This window comes from Petaurus breviceps, unplaced genomic scaffold (genome assembly GCF_028583685.1).
Source record: "Petaurus breviceps papuanus isolate PSGF00001 unplaced genomic scaffold, PetGlider_PUasm1.0 90925, whole genome shotgun sequence".
NCBI lineage: Eukaryota > Metazoa > Chordata > Mammalia > Diprotodontia > Petauridae > Petaurus > Petaurus breviceps.
The window spans coordinates 13,944,919-13,960,493 of NW_027187380.1; the positions used below are offsets into that span (position 1 = coordinate 13,944,919).

At 41.2% G+C, this 15,575-nt stretch overlaps 1 protein-coding gene across 1 annotated transcript in view; it reads left to right on the forward strand.

The window, feature by feature from the left end:
• Positions 1 to 6,678: 6,678 nt before the first annotated feature.
• Positions 6,679 to 15,575, forward strand: part of BTBD17 (BTB domain containing 17) — a 10,951-nt gene continuing 2,054 nt past the window's right edge. Inside the window, exons 1-2 of the mRNA XM_069075993.1 lie at positions 6,679 to 6,784; positions 12,886 to 13,162. Coding sequence (XP_068932094.1) covers positions 6,700 to 6,784; positions 12,886 to 13,162 — 362 coding nt within the window. The 5' untranslated portion in view covers positions 6,679 to 6,699. The remainder of the gene's footprint in view (positions 6,785 to 12,885; positions 13,163 to 15,575) is intronic.

Consider the following 15,575-nt stretch of genomic DNA (forward strand, 5'->3'; position numbering starts at 1 on the left):
TGATAAATAGGAAGGATGCATTATATATATATATGTAGCACTTCCCCAAGTATGAAGAGCAGTGTGGTGGCAACACTGGTAGTTTTGCTTCTCAAAGTGAAGACAAGAGAGGTGAAAGCTAAAGAGGCAAGAAAAAGTGCATATAAAATTTATGTGTATTAAAATATACATATGTATGTATTTATTTGTATATATGTCTATCCATCTATCTGTCTGTCTGTACATACATTCATCCATACATCTCTTTCTCTCCATCTCTCTATCTATATCTATCTATCTATCTGTCTTTACATATGTCCACCCATACATCTCTCTCTCTCTGTTTGTCTGTACATACGTCCATTCATAAATCTCTCTCTCCATCTCTTTCTGTCTTTATCTATCTATCCATCTCTCTATATATTCATCTCTTTATTTCTCTATCCATCCATCCATCCATCCATCCATCCATCCATCCATCCATCCATCCATCTATCTGTCTAAAATCCTGACCATTGGTTCTTACTCTTTCTTTCTTTCTTCTTTGTGATTACTACTCTAAAATTGAAGTTCTTTTTCTTTGTAAATATTCCTTTTCACCTCTACGCTTCTTTACTCTTCCTTTCTCTGTCCCAACTTTTTTCCCTGTTGAGTTTAATATATTTCTATACCAAACTCATTTTACATGTGTATTCAACCCTCCTTTTTCCAGTGCAGGTAAGATTGAGGTTAACGAGATGCTACCTTTTCCTACATGTTTATATACTCCTTTTCTCCTGTACTCTAATTATGAGAAATAGTAAGTTCCTTCTCCTTCTTCCTCATTTCTTCCACAATGTTTTCTTTTGCCCAATTCTTTTTTATCTTTCTGAAAAATTATAAAGTAGGAAAAAACCCAAATCCAGGCCACATTTGTCTTTTTAAACTTTGTGACCCTTAAAGACAGTGGGTTTCTGAAGAGACTTGTATCTCTTTTCCCCCTTGTAGAATGCAAGCACTTCATCATCATTTGGCCCCTTCTAGTTGCCCAAATGTGCTAGCTTTCTAAGTTTCTTTTATCTCCTATGCTCATGTTTCAAATACTCTACCCAGACCTGTCTTTTTATTATAAATGCTTGAATATTCGCTTTTCTATCAAGGATTTCCCCCTATAGGAATATATACATTTTCACAAGGTAAGTTATTCATGGTGTTAAGTCCTTTTCTTTTGTCTTCTTCTCTCTCTTTTTTTTTTTTAAAGCAATTGGGGTTAAGTAACTTGCTCAAGGTTACACAGTCAGTTATTTCTGGGTGTGGTGCTAAGTATCTGAGCCCGGATTTGATCCCAGGTCATCCCAACTCAGAGGCTGGTGCTCTTACTCACTGTGCTACCTGGCCGCCCCAAAATTTCTCTGGATAGTTTTTTTTTTGGAGGGGGAAGGGCAGAGTAATTGGGGTTAAGTGACTTGCCCTAGGTCACATGGTTAGTAAGTGTTAAGTGTCTGAGGTCGGATTTGAACTCAGGTCCTCCTGACTCCAGGGCCGGTGCTCTATTCATTGCACCACCTAGCCGCCCCTTTCTGTCTTCTATAATATCATAATCCAACATTATTCTCTCTCTCTCTCTCTCTCTCTCTCTCTCTCTCATTAGTTGCAGAATAGTCTTGTGTGATCCTGACTTTGGTTCCTTGATACCTGAAATCGTTCTTTCACTATGCTTGCGGTATATTTAGTTTGATGTAAACACTTTGGATTTTGGCTGGTAACCAGGATGGTGTACATTTGGTTCTTTTTTCAGGATGTGACTGGTGGATTCTTTATATTTTCACTTTATTCTAGTTCTAACAGATTGCAGGAATTTTCTTGAAATATGGTATCCAAGTTTTTTGTTTGGTTGTGGTTTTCAAGAAGTCTAAGTGATTCCTAAATTATTACTCTTCAACCTGTTTTCTAGGTCAGTTTAATATATATATATATATATATACATATACACATACACACTACCTTATGCATGCTTCTATTTTTCAATCTTTTTAATTTGTTGTAATATTCAACATTGACAGAGTAGTTTTGTTGCTACCATTATAAATTTAATGTCTACTTTTTAAAAAAGCAATATACATGTAACAGGAATTCACATTTTCATATGTAATATTATTTTTTTATATATTGAAGTTCATATTTACTAATGTTTATTATGCTTGTAATAAAAAAGATTAATTAAAAAATTAAATTGTTCAAATCTTTGACTACCTATTTGTTGAGGAATGGCTTTTCTTCTCATATATTTGTATAAATTCCCTACATATCATGGCCCCTCATTTTATAGATGACAAAACTGATGCCTAGAGAGGTTCTTTGACTTGGCCAAGGTCATTCAGTCCTAAGTAGCAATACTGGAATTTGAACTCACATCTTGATTACAATGACTCTGCCTACTAGACCATAATGCTTTGAAGACATGGTCTGATTAAATAGCAGAACCTTTCCAGAAATAAAGGCAAAAAGGAACAAGAAGGAAAATAAGAAATATAATAAAAACTCCTTATGGCCAAATGTACACAGGCATAGTTATTAGTTTTTTTTTTTTCATTTAATCCTAACTTTGTCTCAATTGAAATAAGATGTAACACTCTGCCCCCTGTCTGGACCACTTCCTTGACCTGTCTTTCCTCCTGAAGATTGAGTCTGCAGAGTGTGAGTACTCTCTCAGGTTCCTATGGTACCATACTTCCAACGCACTAGCTCAGGAAACCCTATCAGCCAGAAGACACAATTAACTAAGACCACATAGTAAGAAGAGTAGCTACAAAACATTCCCCCACAGACCCAGGGCATACACATTCATACACAGTGTCCTGGGAAGAATGAGTACAAACTTAAAGTAAAGTGATAATCACACACACACACACAGAACATATGTGGCAAGGCAATTAACAATTTTGGAACTGCAAGGATTAGAAGTTCTTTCTCTCCTGTTGACTCTTCATAAAGTTTACCCTTGGGAACTGCATTTCAGTTGGGCAGGATGCTCAAATGGGATCCCAGGGTCTCATCATCTCCACAGCTCTACTCTCAAATGCCTGAAGTCAAATTTCTCTTGATGCCACATCTGGGCTCCATTTTTTGCTGCCAGAGGTTCACCTCCTATAAGCTGCTTTCTCCCTCAGCTTACTACTTTCTCTATATATATTAGGAGTGGGGGAGGGGAGCAACTAGGTGGCAGTGAATAGAATGCTTGGCCTAGAGTCAGGAAGACTCATCTTCCTGAGTTCAAATCTGGCCTCAGACACTTACTAGCTGTGTGACCCTAGACAAGTCACTTCACCCTGCCTCAATTTTCTTATTTGTAAAAATGAACTGGAGAAGGAAATGGCGAACCACTCCAGTATCTTTGCCAAGAAAACGCCAAATGGGATCACAGAGAATCAGACACCAACTGAAATGACTTAACAGCAAAAGGAATGTGTGTCTCTGTTCCCTACCGGATCCACATTTCCTACTGGTTGAGTAGTACTTCAAAGCAATTCTGGCCAACGGTGGAGGTGGGGATTAGGGGAGGATAGAAAAATCCCCCCTTCCCCAAGAGCAGTTCCTTCTCTAGGGCCAGGTTCTTCCTCTATTCACTTGGACTTATCCAAACTGCCAAACTTGCCCAGGGCTTAAAGCCCAGCAAAGTTGTGTCTGATTTTTGCTTGTTCAGTGAAGTTGCTCCCTTTAATTCCATCTAGAAAAGTGTTCACATTTTGTAAAGGGAGCACCAGCTGTGAGCACATCATTAACATGATTACTTCTCTCTTTTTTCTTTTCTGTGACTAATCTGCTGTGGTTGGTAGGGAAGAAATCACCTCTCCCTCTATTTAAACACTTGCTGTCCCTAGAACATCAGCTGGGATTTGTTTTTGCCAAAATCTATGTGGCATAGTTCAGAAACAATCCAGAAGTTAACATTCATCCATAAAGATACTGGCCTATCATAGGTGGTGGGTTTTAGGGATTAAACTTCATTCCAGATTCATGGTTATACCATTTTAACAAGTGTACATCATTTTATAGTGTTACCCTTTGTCTTGGAATTTATAAAGAAAGGCTTCCATAATCCCAAAGATAATAAAGAAAAAATCAAGCATCCTTTCCCTCAGAGGAAAAACTTGGTCCCCTACATTAGCTGGAAGTATAGGTGAGACTTTCCCATCAGGAATCAAGCACCTAAAGTCCAGTGGAAGTCATCTGCCTCAGGCTTCAGGTGAGAAACCAAATCACTCACTTTGTCTTGGTGCTTTTATGACAACCCAGACTCCTGGGCCCAGGACCATGTGGGCTTTTCCTTCTCCCACTAAAGGGCCCTTCTACTATAGACCCCCACACAGACTAGGTTTAATTTTGAGGGAAGAGGGGGTGTGTTTGTGAAAAGTCCTCTTGGTCCTTGAAACACATAGGGCATGTGAAAATTTTCCAGTGGACCCCTGGAACATGCAGGATAATCCAAATTGCAGTCTAAACTGTCCCTTCTCTAGGCCAAATAAGCTGCTGTACAAAGGAAAACAAAACTCAGAAAAGCCCCAGAGAGGTGTGGGGTTCCTCCAAAAGGGTTCTTCCCTTGGGGCCTCAGGGTTTCTGGGCTGTCTTCGGGCTACAAGGGTCCCAGAGGAGCCGTCTGGACTCCTGTCACAGTAAAGCAAACACTCTCTCTCTCGGGAGTTGGGTTTCTCCTCCTTTTTTGACTCCCATTTTGGGAGCCTTGACTCCCAAGGACCTGTTCCCTCAAGCATGTGCATGTTTTACCCAGGTAGGATATGAATGTCCACATGGCTCTGTCTAGATGTGGTTCAAAGGGAGGCCTGCATGGATCTCTCCAGAGAGATCCCTTCTCCCAAGGGAACTTGGAGCTCCTGGTTGCAATTGCTTTCCTGGTTCTGCTGACTTCACTCTGCATTGTGGTATATGGTCTACCCATAGTTCTCTTTGGTCTCTAATTTTTTTTTTAATCAACCACATTATTAATGGATGATGTTGCTATAGGAAACACAGTTGCCTCAGGGCTGGTGGCAAGGGAGCGAGTTTGGTCTCTGAGTCCCTGGGCTTGAGAGAGTCAGGCTCTAGGAAATACAGGCTTCCTGCCAGAGTGGGGGCAGGGATCAATCTGGATGAGGGGAACGAGGTGTGAAAGTCATAGGGGCCAGGAAGGGGGTTTCCAATGGCTGGGTGGTTTGATGCCAGCACTGTCAGAGTAGAAGCTAGATTCAATACCACTCAGTCTGGGCCCTGGGGAAGGGGGCAGGTCTGGCAGAATTAGAGAGCCATGCACTGATCTGATCATTGGGCTGCTGGGCGGGGGAGAGCAGAGTTACTGACTGACCCATGCATGCCCTTTTTATGGACCTTGCCCAAGGAAGAAAGCTGAGCAGGAGAGGTGCCTTAGGGTCATTGAGGGGGAGTGAATGGAGAGGAACTGTACCATGAGGGCATCTAGGCATTTGGGCTGGAAAAGATTCCCTGCTGAATTGAGGTCAGGATCCAGTTCCCAGATTTCAAGGGTCTCAGGTCTTCAGTCCTCCCTCCTCCTATCCCAAAACCTTTGCCTTGAAAAGCAACTTGGTCTGCTCCATTCCATTTGCCCTTTGCAGAGGTGATAGGTTCACAAGAATTGCATATTGCACATATTTCAGACTTTTTTCCAATTATTGATCATCCAAGTTCTTCCAGTAAATAGTGTGACCACGTCCAGCTATACTTCAATTTTCCCATCTGAGGAATGGGGATTTTGGAGCTGCCAGGGAAAAAAAAGGGCCAGATGGCAATTTGTAGTTTAAAGTAATGAGAAGCCTTATTAGAGTCCTAGCCCAGTGCACTGAACCTGCCAATGGAAGAAAATTAGGGAGGATGTGGTATAACATGCAAAAAGGTCAACCGGCATTAGAGGGAAAGGTTACCTGCATTAACTTCAACCTTCCAGGGTCACTTTGTATGGGTGGTGGGTCTTAGTTCAGGAGTCAAAAGGGTTAGTGCCTGGAGTCTTTTAGGAACTCTTAGCCATACTTACATGTTTCCAATCTCCACAATGGACTGGCCACAGTGGTATGTGCCCACCCTGCCCTGAGGGGTGGGTCTTTTCCTCCTGAGGGAGGCCTGTCCTGGAGAACCAGGCCCTGGAGTTGGAACAGTCCAGGACCCACAAGCAGGCAAGCCCATCCAGCCTCCTTCCTCTTCTCTCTCCTACCCATCTCTGCAGCCAACTCACCATAGCTCTCCCTAGCATGCCTGCCAAAGAGCTGTCAAGTTTTCTCTGTGCTGGGGCACCAGGCTGGGTCATGGGAGTGGAGGAGGCATCTTTCACTAGGGATTGGCAGAGTCCCCAGAAACTCCCACCTCCTCTGGTTTGCCTGCCCTCCAGGGGGCTTGCATCATCCCTGGGAAGACAGGAAGGGAAAAGCAGATTCTGGGAGCAGGTGGAAAAGCCTAGGGATTGCAGAGGGTCCCCTGCCCCCTTCAGGGGCCTAGCTGGTCAGTACAATAGTCCCAGGGGCTGTCATGCTGAAGCTCAAGTGGTTGTCTGGGCAACAGCTGAGGCTAGTTTCCACCAATCCATCACAAAGATAGGTTGGGGGAGGGAGGCAGGGGAGGAAGGAGGGGAACTTGCTCCCCCCCAAAGGCCAGTATCCTATATAAAGAGCCAGGGCAGAGGGGAAGGGAGCAGTGGGGGTATAACCTACTCTTGGGGTTGGGAGTGAGGAAACAGAGATGTCTGGGACTCAGCACTCCAAGCTTGGGCCCTGGGGCAACTTCTGGGCCACCATGACCTTACTGGGCCTAGCTGCGCATGCAGGTAAGGACTGGGGGTGGGACAGAATGAGGAGGCAGTAAGTCCTTTCCCTTTTGGGTTGAAGATGGGGGTTAAGAGGTGGGAAAGATCAGTATCTGGTGTGGGACAGGTGATAGAGGCTGAAAAAGGTGGAATCTACCCTGGTATTTCCAAGGGCAACAAGAACTGATGGAAGGGGAGCTGGATGGGGAGAGATAGCAAGGGGTCCCTTGGGACATCTGTGTAGGGTCCATGGGAGGGGCTGGCTATGTTCTCTCTCTACTCTCTCATCCCAGAACTATGGAGGTTGGTGGTATAGTTGGTGGAGTGAAGCTGATTTTGAGTGTTACACTGATCAGCTGTGCCCCTCTTAGACCCATAGAGTATTAAAGTTGGAATAGACTTTAAAGATCTTTTTATTCATCCTTCCCCCACCCTCCACATCCTTACCAAGAAAGGAGAGAAATCCTCCCCGCCCCCTCCCTTACTTAGTCAGTTTAGGGACAGAAAAGAAGCAGTTGGCATCGGGACAGGGCAGAACAGACTGAAGCTTTGCTTTCCTTCTGCTCTCCCTGCCCCCCTGAAAGATGATTTGGGGCATCCTGGAAGCTCTGTCTGAATTGACTTGTTTTTACTTTCATCCCGTTCCCCTCTCTTCACTTTCTCATTCCCTTCCCCAGTACTCTCCTCCCTCACCAGACTTGGAGTCATAAGAATAATAATGGGACCTAACATTTATATAGCTTTTTTTAAGGTTTGCAAAGCACTTTGTATATATTATCTCTTTGGTTATTCACAACTACCCTGGAAAGTAGATATTATTATTATCCCCATTTTCAGATGAGGAGAGGTTGTTTGCCCAGGGTCTTATAGCTAGTAATTGTCTGAGAACAGATTTGAAATCAGATCAATGAAACCTTGATTGATAGGATTATAGATTTAGTGCTGAAAGGCACCTTAGAAGTCATCTAGTCCAAACCTCATCCCTCCCACCCCATTTTACAGGTGAGAAGACTGAGGCCCATAAAAATGAAGTGACTTATCTAAGGTCACAAAGGTAATAAAGCCTGTGATTCTAGAATCTAACCCTTTCATTCAAGGCCCAGATCAGTCTCTTACAAGTTATGGGACTGTGGGTATCATTTAAAATGGGAGCAGGACAATGACAATTTATTATTATAAACAATAAGTCCCAGAGGCATGATATAGTTCAGAGGTATCAAAAACCATGGGATAAGAAACAGATTACAATGTAATTGGGAAATATTTAACAAAATAAATAAGATACAATAGAACATAGACAATGTTACTATGTAGCTGGGTGGCACAGTGCATATGCCCACCACCACTACTACTCCCACTATGCGCATGATCATTTAGATTTAGAGCTGGAAGGACCTCTGAGGTCATCTGGTACAAGCCCGCACATTTTACAAATGGGGAAACTGAGGCAGGGAAGGTGAAGTGATTTGTTAATGGTCCTAGAGGTACTGAATGGCATTGTGTCCCTTTGTGGTTGTAGATGCTTTCACAGCCCATTTGAGGCTTCCAATAGCCCATGAGATGGATAGCGGTTACTGACTAGGGAGGGGCAGCTTAGAGAATCATTGATAGGGTTTTTTGGAGGAAGGAAGCAAACCTTAGAGGGGTTCAGTGCCTTTTTGGCAAAATCATACAGTTCCTTGGGGGTAGACCTGGACCTTGTAACCAGGGCTTCTGCCTAATATTCTGATTCCTAGGTAGTGTAACGGATAGAGCACTGGGTCTGAAGGCAGGAAAAGCTGAGTTCAAATCCTACCTGAGACCCTTACTAGCTGTATCACCTTGGATAAGTCACTTAATCTCTGTCTATGTCAGTTTCCTCAGTTATAAAATAGGAATAACAATAATAGCATCTCCCTCCCTTTAAGGCTCAGATTTGTAAAGCATTTACGACAGCTACTAGCATATAGTAGGAGCTTAATAAATGCTCATTCACCTTCCCTTCCATCACTACCTCCCACTCCCTCCCCTTCTTATTACATTGCTCCTGTGATACTGTGCCAACATCCTGGTGCTGTGTCTTGCTCCATGGAGAGAATCCCTTGTGCTTAGAATCCAATCTCAGGAAATTTTCTCAGGCAGACCCTTCTGTTCAAGCAGACTAGATTGTTGGTGTACCATCATGTCCCTGGAAATGCCTGAAGACTCATGCCCATGAGCAGATCAGATCCTTAGAGGATCCCTCACCATTCTGCTAACATTTCTTTTTTGGGGGGTGGGGTGGGGAAGGCAAGGCAGCCAGGATTAAGTGACTTGCCCAAGGTCACACGGCTAGTAACTGTCAAATATCTGAGGTCACATTTGAACTCAGGTCCTCCTGACTCCAGGCTGGGGCTCTAATTCACTGCATCACCTATCTGCCCCTCTGCTAACATTTTGTAAAAAATCATTTATTTATTTTTTGTTTTTTTGGAGGGTAGTTGGGGTTAAGTGATTTGCCCAAGGTCACACGGCTGGTTTTTGTGTAAAGTGTCTGAGGCCGGATTTGAACTCAGGTATTCCTGACTCCAGGGCCGGTGCTCTATTCACTGCTCCACCTAGCTGCCCCAACATTTTTTTTTTGCACTTATGTATATAGACACCCACACAGACAGTGTGATCTAGTAAATGGCATGCTGGACTTTGAGTACCAAAGACCTGGGTTCACATATTCACTCTCATAACTTGCATAAGTCACTTAATCTCTATGTACCACATAGAGATAAGCTCCCTGAGGCTTATCAATAATAATAATGATAATAGCTAGCACTTATATAGTGCTTACTTACTTACTGAAGATGCAAAGGCAAAAAACAGTTCCTGCCTTCCAGGAGTGCACATTCTTTTCTTTTTTAAAATTTTTTTCACAAATTTATTAAGCCCTTTAGATTTCTATACTTATTTAGATTGCTTCCAGTTGTTTTATTCTTTTAAAAAAATTTCCTGATTGTATATTATGACAACTTTTAGCATTCATTTTTACAAGATTTTGAGTTTCCAAAATTTTCTATCTCCCTTACTCCCATCCCCTCTTCCTAAAATGGTAGACAATTTGATATAGGTTATGAATGTACTATCATGTAAAACATTTATTTCCATTTTAGCCACTGTTGGGAAAGAAACAGATTGAAGGGAAAAAAACACAAAAAAAGAATAAAGTAAGTGAAAAAAAGTATGCTTTGATCTGCATCCAGAGTCCATCAATACACTCACATCTGGATGTGGATAGCATTTTCCATTATGGGTCCTTTGTATTTTTCTTGGATCATTGTGTTTCTGAAAAGAACTGAGTCATTCATAGTTGGTCATCATACAATGTTGCTGATACTGTGTACAATGTTTTCCTGGCTCTGCTCATTTCACTTTGCATCAGTTTGTACAAATCTTTCCAGGTTTTTCTGATATCTACCTATTCATCATTTCTTAAAGCACAGTAGTATTCCATTACATTCATATACCAAAATGTGTTCAGCTATTCCCCAATTGATAGATATCACCTCAATTTCCAATATTTTGCTACTGAAAAAGGGTTGCTATAAATATTTTTGCATATGTAGGTTCTTTTCACTTAGAGGACATATTCTAATGAGAGAGAAAGTTACTTCCCTCTGCCCCCCATTAGATATATATGGAGTGATTGCTTTTGCTCAGTTATTTAGTCATGCTCAACTCTTCATGACCTAGTGGACCATACTGTCCATGGGGTTTTCTTGTTAAAGATATTGGAGTGATTTGCCATTTCTTTCTCCAGTGGATTAAAGTAACCAGAGGTTAACTACCTTGCCATATAGTTAGTGAGTGTCTTGGTCATATAGTTAGTGAGTATCTGAGACTGGATTTGAACTCAGGTCTTCTTGACTCGCAACCCTGTGCTCTATCCACTTAGCCATCTAGCTGCTTTACTTATGGCGTAGATGAAAGGGAATCTGAGAGGCAGAGGCACTAATTGTGGAGGAAATGAAACAAGGCCTCTTGGAGAAGATGGGACTTCAGCTGAGTATTGAAGAAAGCCAAGGAAACAGAGAAGTAGAAGTGAGGGGGCAAAGCATCCCAGTCATGGGGAACAAGCCATTACAAGGACATGGAGACAAGAAGATGGAGCATTGTGTGTGCAGAGCTGCAAGTGGCCAGTGAAACTGCTTCATCATAGAAGGAAGGAGGTTTTTGCACATGGAGGGAGTTCTTACACTGGGAGCTTCTCATGCAGATCCTTCTCATATTCCCATATGCACTTACAAGGATCTGTAGCTGCCAACCTCACCCTACTCAGCCGTCCATTGAACTGCCATAGTGAGTTTCTTAAAGTGTAGGTCTGAGGAGAATTTGGAACTCAAATTTTAAGAAAAAAAGAATGTTAAAAATAAATGTCATGAATAAAAAATAAAGTGTAGGTCTGGTGAGAATTTGGAACTCAAATTAAAGAAAAGAATGTTAAAAGTAAATTAATAATAAATTTAAAAGATAAAGTGTAGGTCTGAGGAGAATTTGGAACTCAAATTTTAAGAAAAAAAGAATGTTAAAAATAAATAAGTAATGAATAAAAAATAAAGTGTAGGTCTGGTGAGAATTTGGAACTCAAAATTTAAAAAGAAAAGAATTTAAAGAATAAATAACTTTTTTTAAATTACAAAAAAAAAAAAAAACCGTAGGTCTGATCATGTCACTTCTCTCCCTTTTACTCAATAAATTTCAATGGCTCCTCATTACCTCCAAAATCAACTCCAAAGTCCTCTACTTGTTACTGAAAGCTCTTTATAAGCTGACTCATCTCTACCTTTCCTGTCTTCTTAAGTTTTACTCCCTTCTACCAAGTCCATAATTCATCTACGCTGGCCCATTTGTCACTCCTTTTACATGAGACTTCATTTCCTGACTTTGGGCCTTTGTGATGGCTGTCTCTCATGGCTGGAATACTCTCCTTGCTTATACCACTATAAGATGCCTCTTAATTTCCTCAACTTATTTTTCTTTTCCTTTTTTCATTTTTCTAATGGTTGGGGATTGTGGTTAAAACGTGAGAAGAAGCAAGGGGTAGTAAGCAAAAAAAAAAAAAAAGAAAAAAGAACATCATTGAGGCATCTTTTAAAAATGGATTGAAGCAAACAGAAGGTCAAAAAGAAACACAGACAAGCAGGACAGCTTTGAAAGCTATAAGTTGAACTTAGTATACTTAAAAGGAAAAGCAAGCTGTACATAACAGACATTTGTAGTTTCCTATATAATACCCTTTGTTTTTCTCTTCTACCAAAAATTTGGAAAGACTTGTTGAATTTGGCATTAATTTTTTTTTTATTTTGTTTTTTGCTTTTTTTTTTTTGGAGGGGGGAAGGCAGGGCATTTGGGGTTAAGTGACTTGCCCAAGGTCATACAGCTAGTAAGTGTTAAGTGTCTGAGGCTGGATTTGAACTCAAGTCCTCCTGACTCAGGGCTGGTGTTCTATTCACTGTACCACCTAGCCACCATGTGTTTTTTAAGTTTTAAAATATTTTTTCTAATTATATGTAAACACAGTTTTAAAAATTTTTGAGTTCCAAATTATGTCCCTTCCTCCCCACTCCCCTCCTTGAGAAGGCAAACAGTTTGATACAGATAATACATGTGTAGCCACAAAAGATATTTTTAATATATTTATTTTATATTTTATTATATATTTATATATTTTAATAAAATTAATATTTAATATAATATTTTCATAATAGGTGTTTGGCATTTGTTAAGTTCAGAATAAAAATAAATAAATTTCTCAAATGCCACCTTCTGAAGGAGGCCTTTCCCAGCCCCTCAGCTGCTAGAGCCTTCCCTCTTAAAATTCAGATTTAAAATTCCCATCATCTCTGTATCTATCTTGTTATTTAAGTGCTGTCTTTTCCATTAGAATGTGCTCTTTGAGGGCAGAGACTTTTTTTTTTGGTATCAGCAGTGCTCTGCATGGTGTCTGGCACATGCTAAGCATTTAATAAATGTTGATGGAAACAATGCCTTTTTGACTTCACGGGTGAACAGCTGCCATGGGAGGGTGGCCAGGGCCCTCCTCATGTAGACCTCAAAAGGCCTTCTAGTCCTGCCCCTGGGTTTCCCTTCAGTCTGTGTTCCTCCCTCCCCAGCCCAGAAAGCACATGGGGCCGGTGAAGCTGCAGATGCCTCTATTAACCACTCCTTGAGGATGCTCCAGCGCTTACGGGAGTTACAACAGCTGGGCAATGAGAGTGACACGGTGCTGCGGGTGCAAGCCGAAGGTACAGATGAAGTTCACATCTTCCACACTCACCGGCTGCTCCTGGGCCTGCAGAGTGAGGTTTTCCAGGGACTGCTGTATAACCAAAGTGAGGTGACATTGCAGGAGCCCAGGGACTGTGCTGCTGTCTTTGACAAGTTTATCAGGTAGAGTCAAGTTAATCAGCATCTTTTAGTCAGGGGCTTTGGGGATCAGGGTCCTTTAATTGGGGTCTTTGGGGAATCAAGTTTATCAATGTCCTTCAGTTGAAGTCTTTGGGGAATGAAGTTCATCAGGGTTCTTCAGCTGGGATCTTTGGGGAATCAAGCTCATTAGAGTCTTTCTGTTGGGGTCTTTGAAAAGTCAAGTTCATCAGGGTCCTTCAATTGGGTTCTTTGGGATCAGATATGGGCTGAGGGAGGAGGAATGAAGTTTTGCCATAAGGGATATCCTTTTCTAAGTCCTTTCTAAGTCCCCTAGATCTTCTCTCTGGTGATTCATAGATGCTCAGGGGCCTCCAGAAATGAGCATGACCCAACTGGCAGGCAAAATGGCATCTAGACAGATGTGGACCACTCCTATTTGTAAAGGCGACAGCCTCCTTTCACTCTATAGCCTATTACTAAGTGACTGCACAGATCGAAGGTATTCCTACCCAGAGCTATAAGTAGCATGAGGATATTAGAGCTTTGTTCCAGGACCTTGACTTTGGGGGAGTGCTTCTTGTGGGCATCTGTAACCCACAATGTCCCAGTGCCCTAATACCTTTCTCCAAAGGTCCATTTTCTTCCCCGATCCCCATGTGGTACAGGCCTAATTCTCTGGCTCAGACTACTTTACCAGTACGACTACATCTATGGTAGTAGTGACAGTCCTTTCAACTCCCAATGAATTTGCACAAAAATTCCTAGTTAGCGCTATATTCCTATTGCCTATCGCAATGCAGATCTATTTTTCCTTTTGGGTCTTTCATGGGTTGGAGACCACTTGCTCTCTGTCTATAAGGTAGACAATCCAGTTTTCTCCTCTATCTTCCCATCTCTGGATAGAATGATTTGCACCTTATTTGCGGGGTTGGCAGGAAAAATCTGTTGAAAGAGACAATGGAGGCAAGAAAAGGTGGTGATCCTGAACACTGAGAGAGAGAGAGAGAGAGAGAGAGAGAGAGAGAGAGAGAGAGAGAGAGAGAGAGAGAGAGAGATTGATCCTGCTTATAGTAAAAAAATACAAAAAATTTGGGAAGCCAACTTATACATCTAGTGATTGGGAAATAGCTGATTAAATTATAGTATATAATTTATAATATAATATATAAAATATGTAGTATATATTATATTAATATAATGCTGTTGTTTCATAAAAGGTAACAGATATGAAGAATATAAGGACACATAGAAAGATTCATACAAGGTGATGCAAATCTAGGTCAGCAGAATAAGAATGACATACACAGGGCGGCTAGGTGGCTCAGTGAATAGACACTGGCCCTGGAGTCAGGAGGACCTGGGTTCAAGTCCAACCTCAGACACTTAACACACATACAAAAAAAAAACCTAGCTGTGTGACCTTGGGCAAGTCACTTAACCCCAATTGCCCTCCCAAAAAAAAGCAAAAAAAAAAAAAAGAATGGCATACACATTGACAACATCCCCCCTGCAAAGTAAATAAAAATGTAATGAAGTTATAAAGGTAATAATAACAAAAACACTAAAAGTAATAAAGATCACAAAAGCTTATACATACACAGATATGATTTGGAAAGGAGACATGGGACAGATGAATTGGTATTCTAATTGTGTGAAAAAAAGTTGACTATTTTTTCCAACCAAAATATAAATATTTGTACTTTAAACATTTTTGTTAAAGATGAATTCCATATTGTTGAATTATTCATTTGCATTTCTTGAGCATTTGTACTGTTAATAATAAGCGCATAATCATGCACTAACTAAAGATAGATATAGAGATAATAGACAGATATAGATAGTTGGATAGCAACAGATAGATGAATATAGATGGAAGAAAATATTCATTTATTAAGCACCTACTGTGTGCCAGGCCCTGTGCTAAGTGCTTTGCAAATACTATCTCATTTGTTCCTCACAACAGCCTTGTGAGGAAGGTGCTATTATTATCTTCATTGTAAAATTGAGAAAACTGAGGCAGACAGAGATTAATCAACTTTTCCAGGGTCATATAACTAGTAAGTATCCAAGGCCAGATTTGAACTCAGGTCTTCCTGACTCCAGGCCCAGCACTCTATTCACTGTACCACCTAGCTGCTGAAATAGAGATAGGGACAGACAGATGGGTGAATAGAAATAGATTGATGGATAAATATATAAAGTAGATATAGAGACAGACTGATATAAATAAACAGATGACAGATAGATAAAGAGGGAGAGGCAGACAGACAGAGACAGAGACAGAGGAGAGAAAAGAGACAGAGAAAAGAGAGAGAGAGAAAAAAGAGAGTCACAGAGAGACATAGAAAGAGAGAGAGGGAGAGGGGAAGAGAGAGAGAGAGAGGGAGAGAGAGAGAGAGAGAGAGAGACAGAGAAAAGAGAGAGAGAGAAAAAA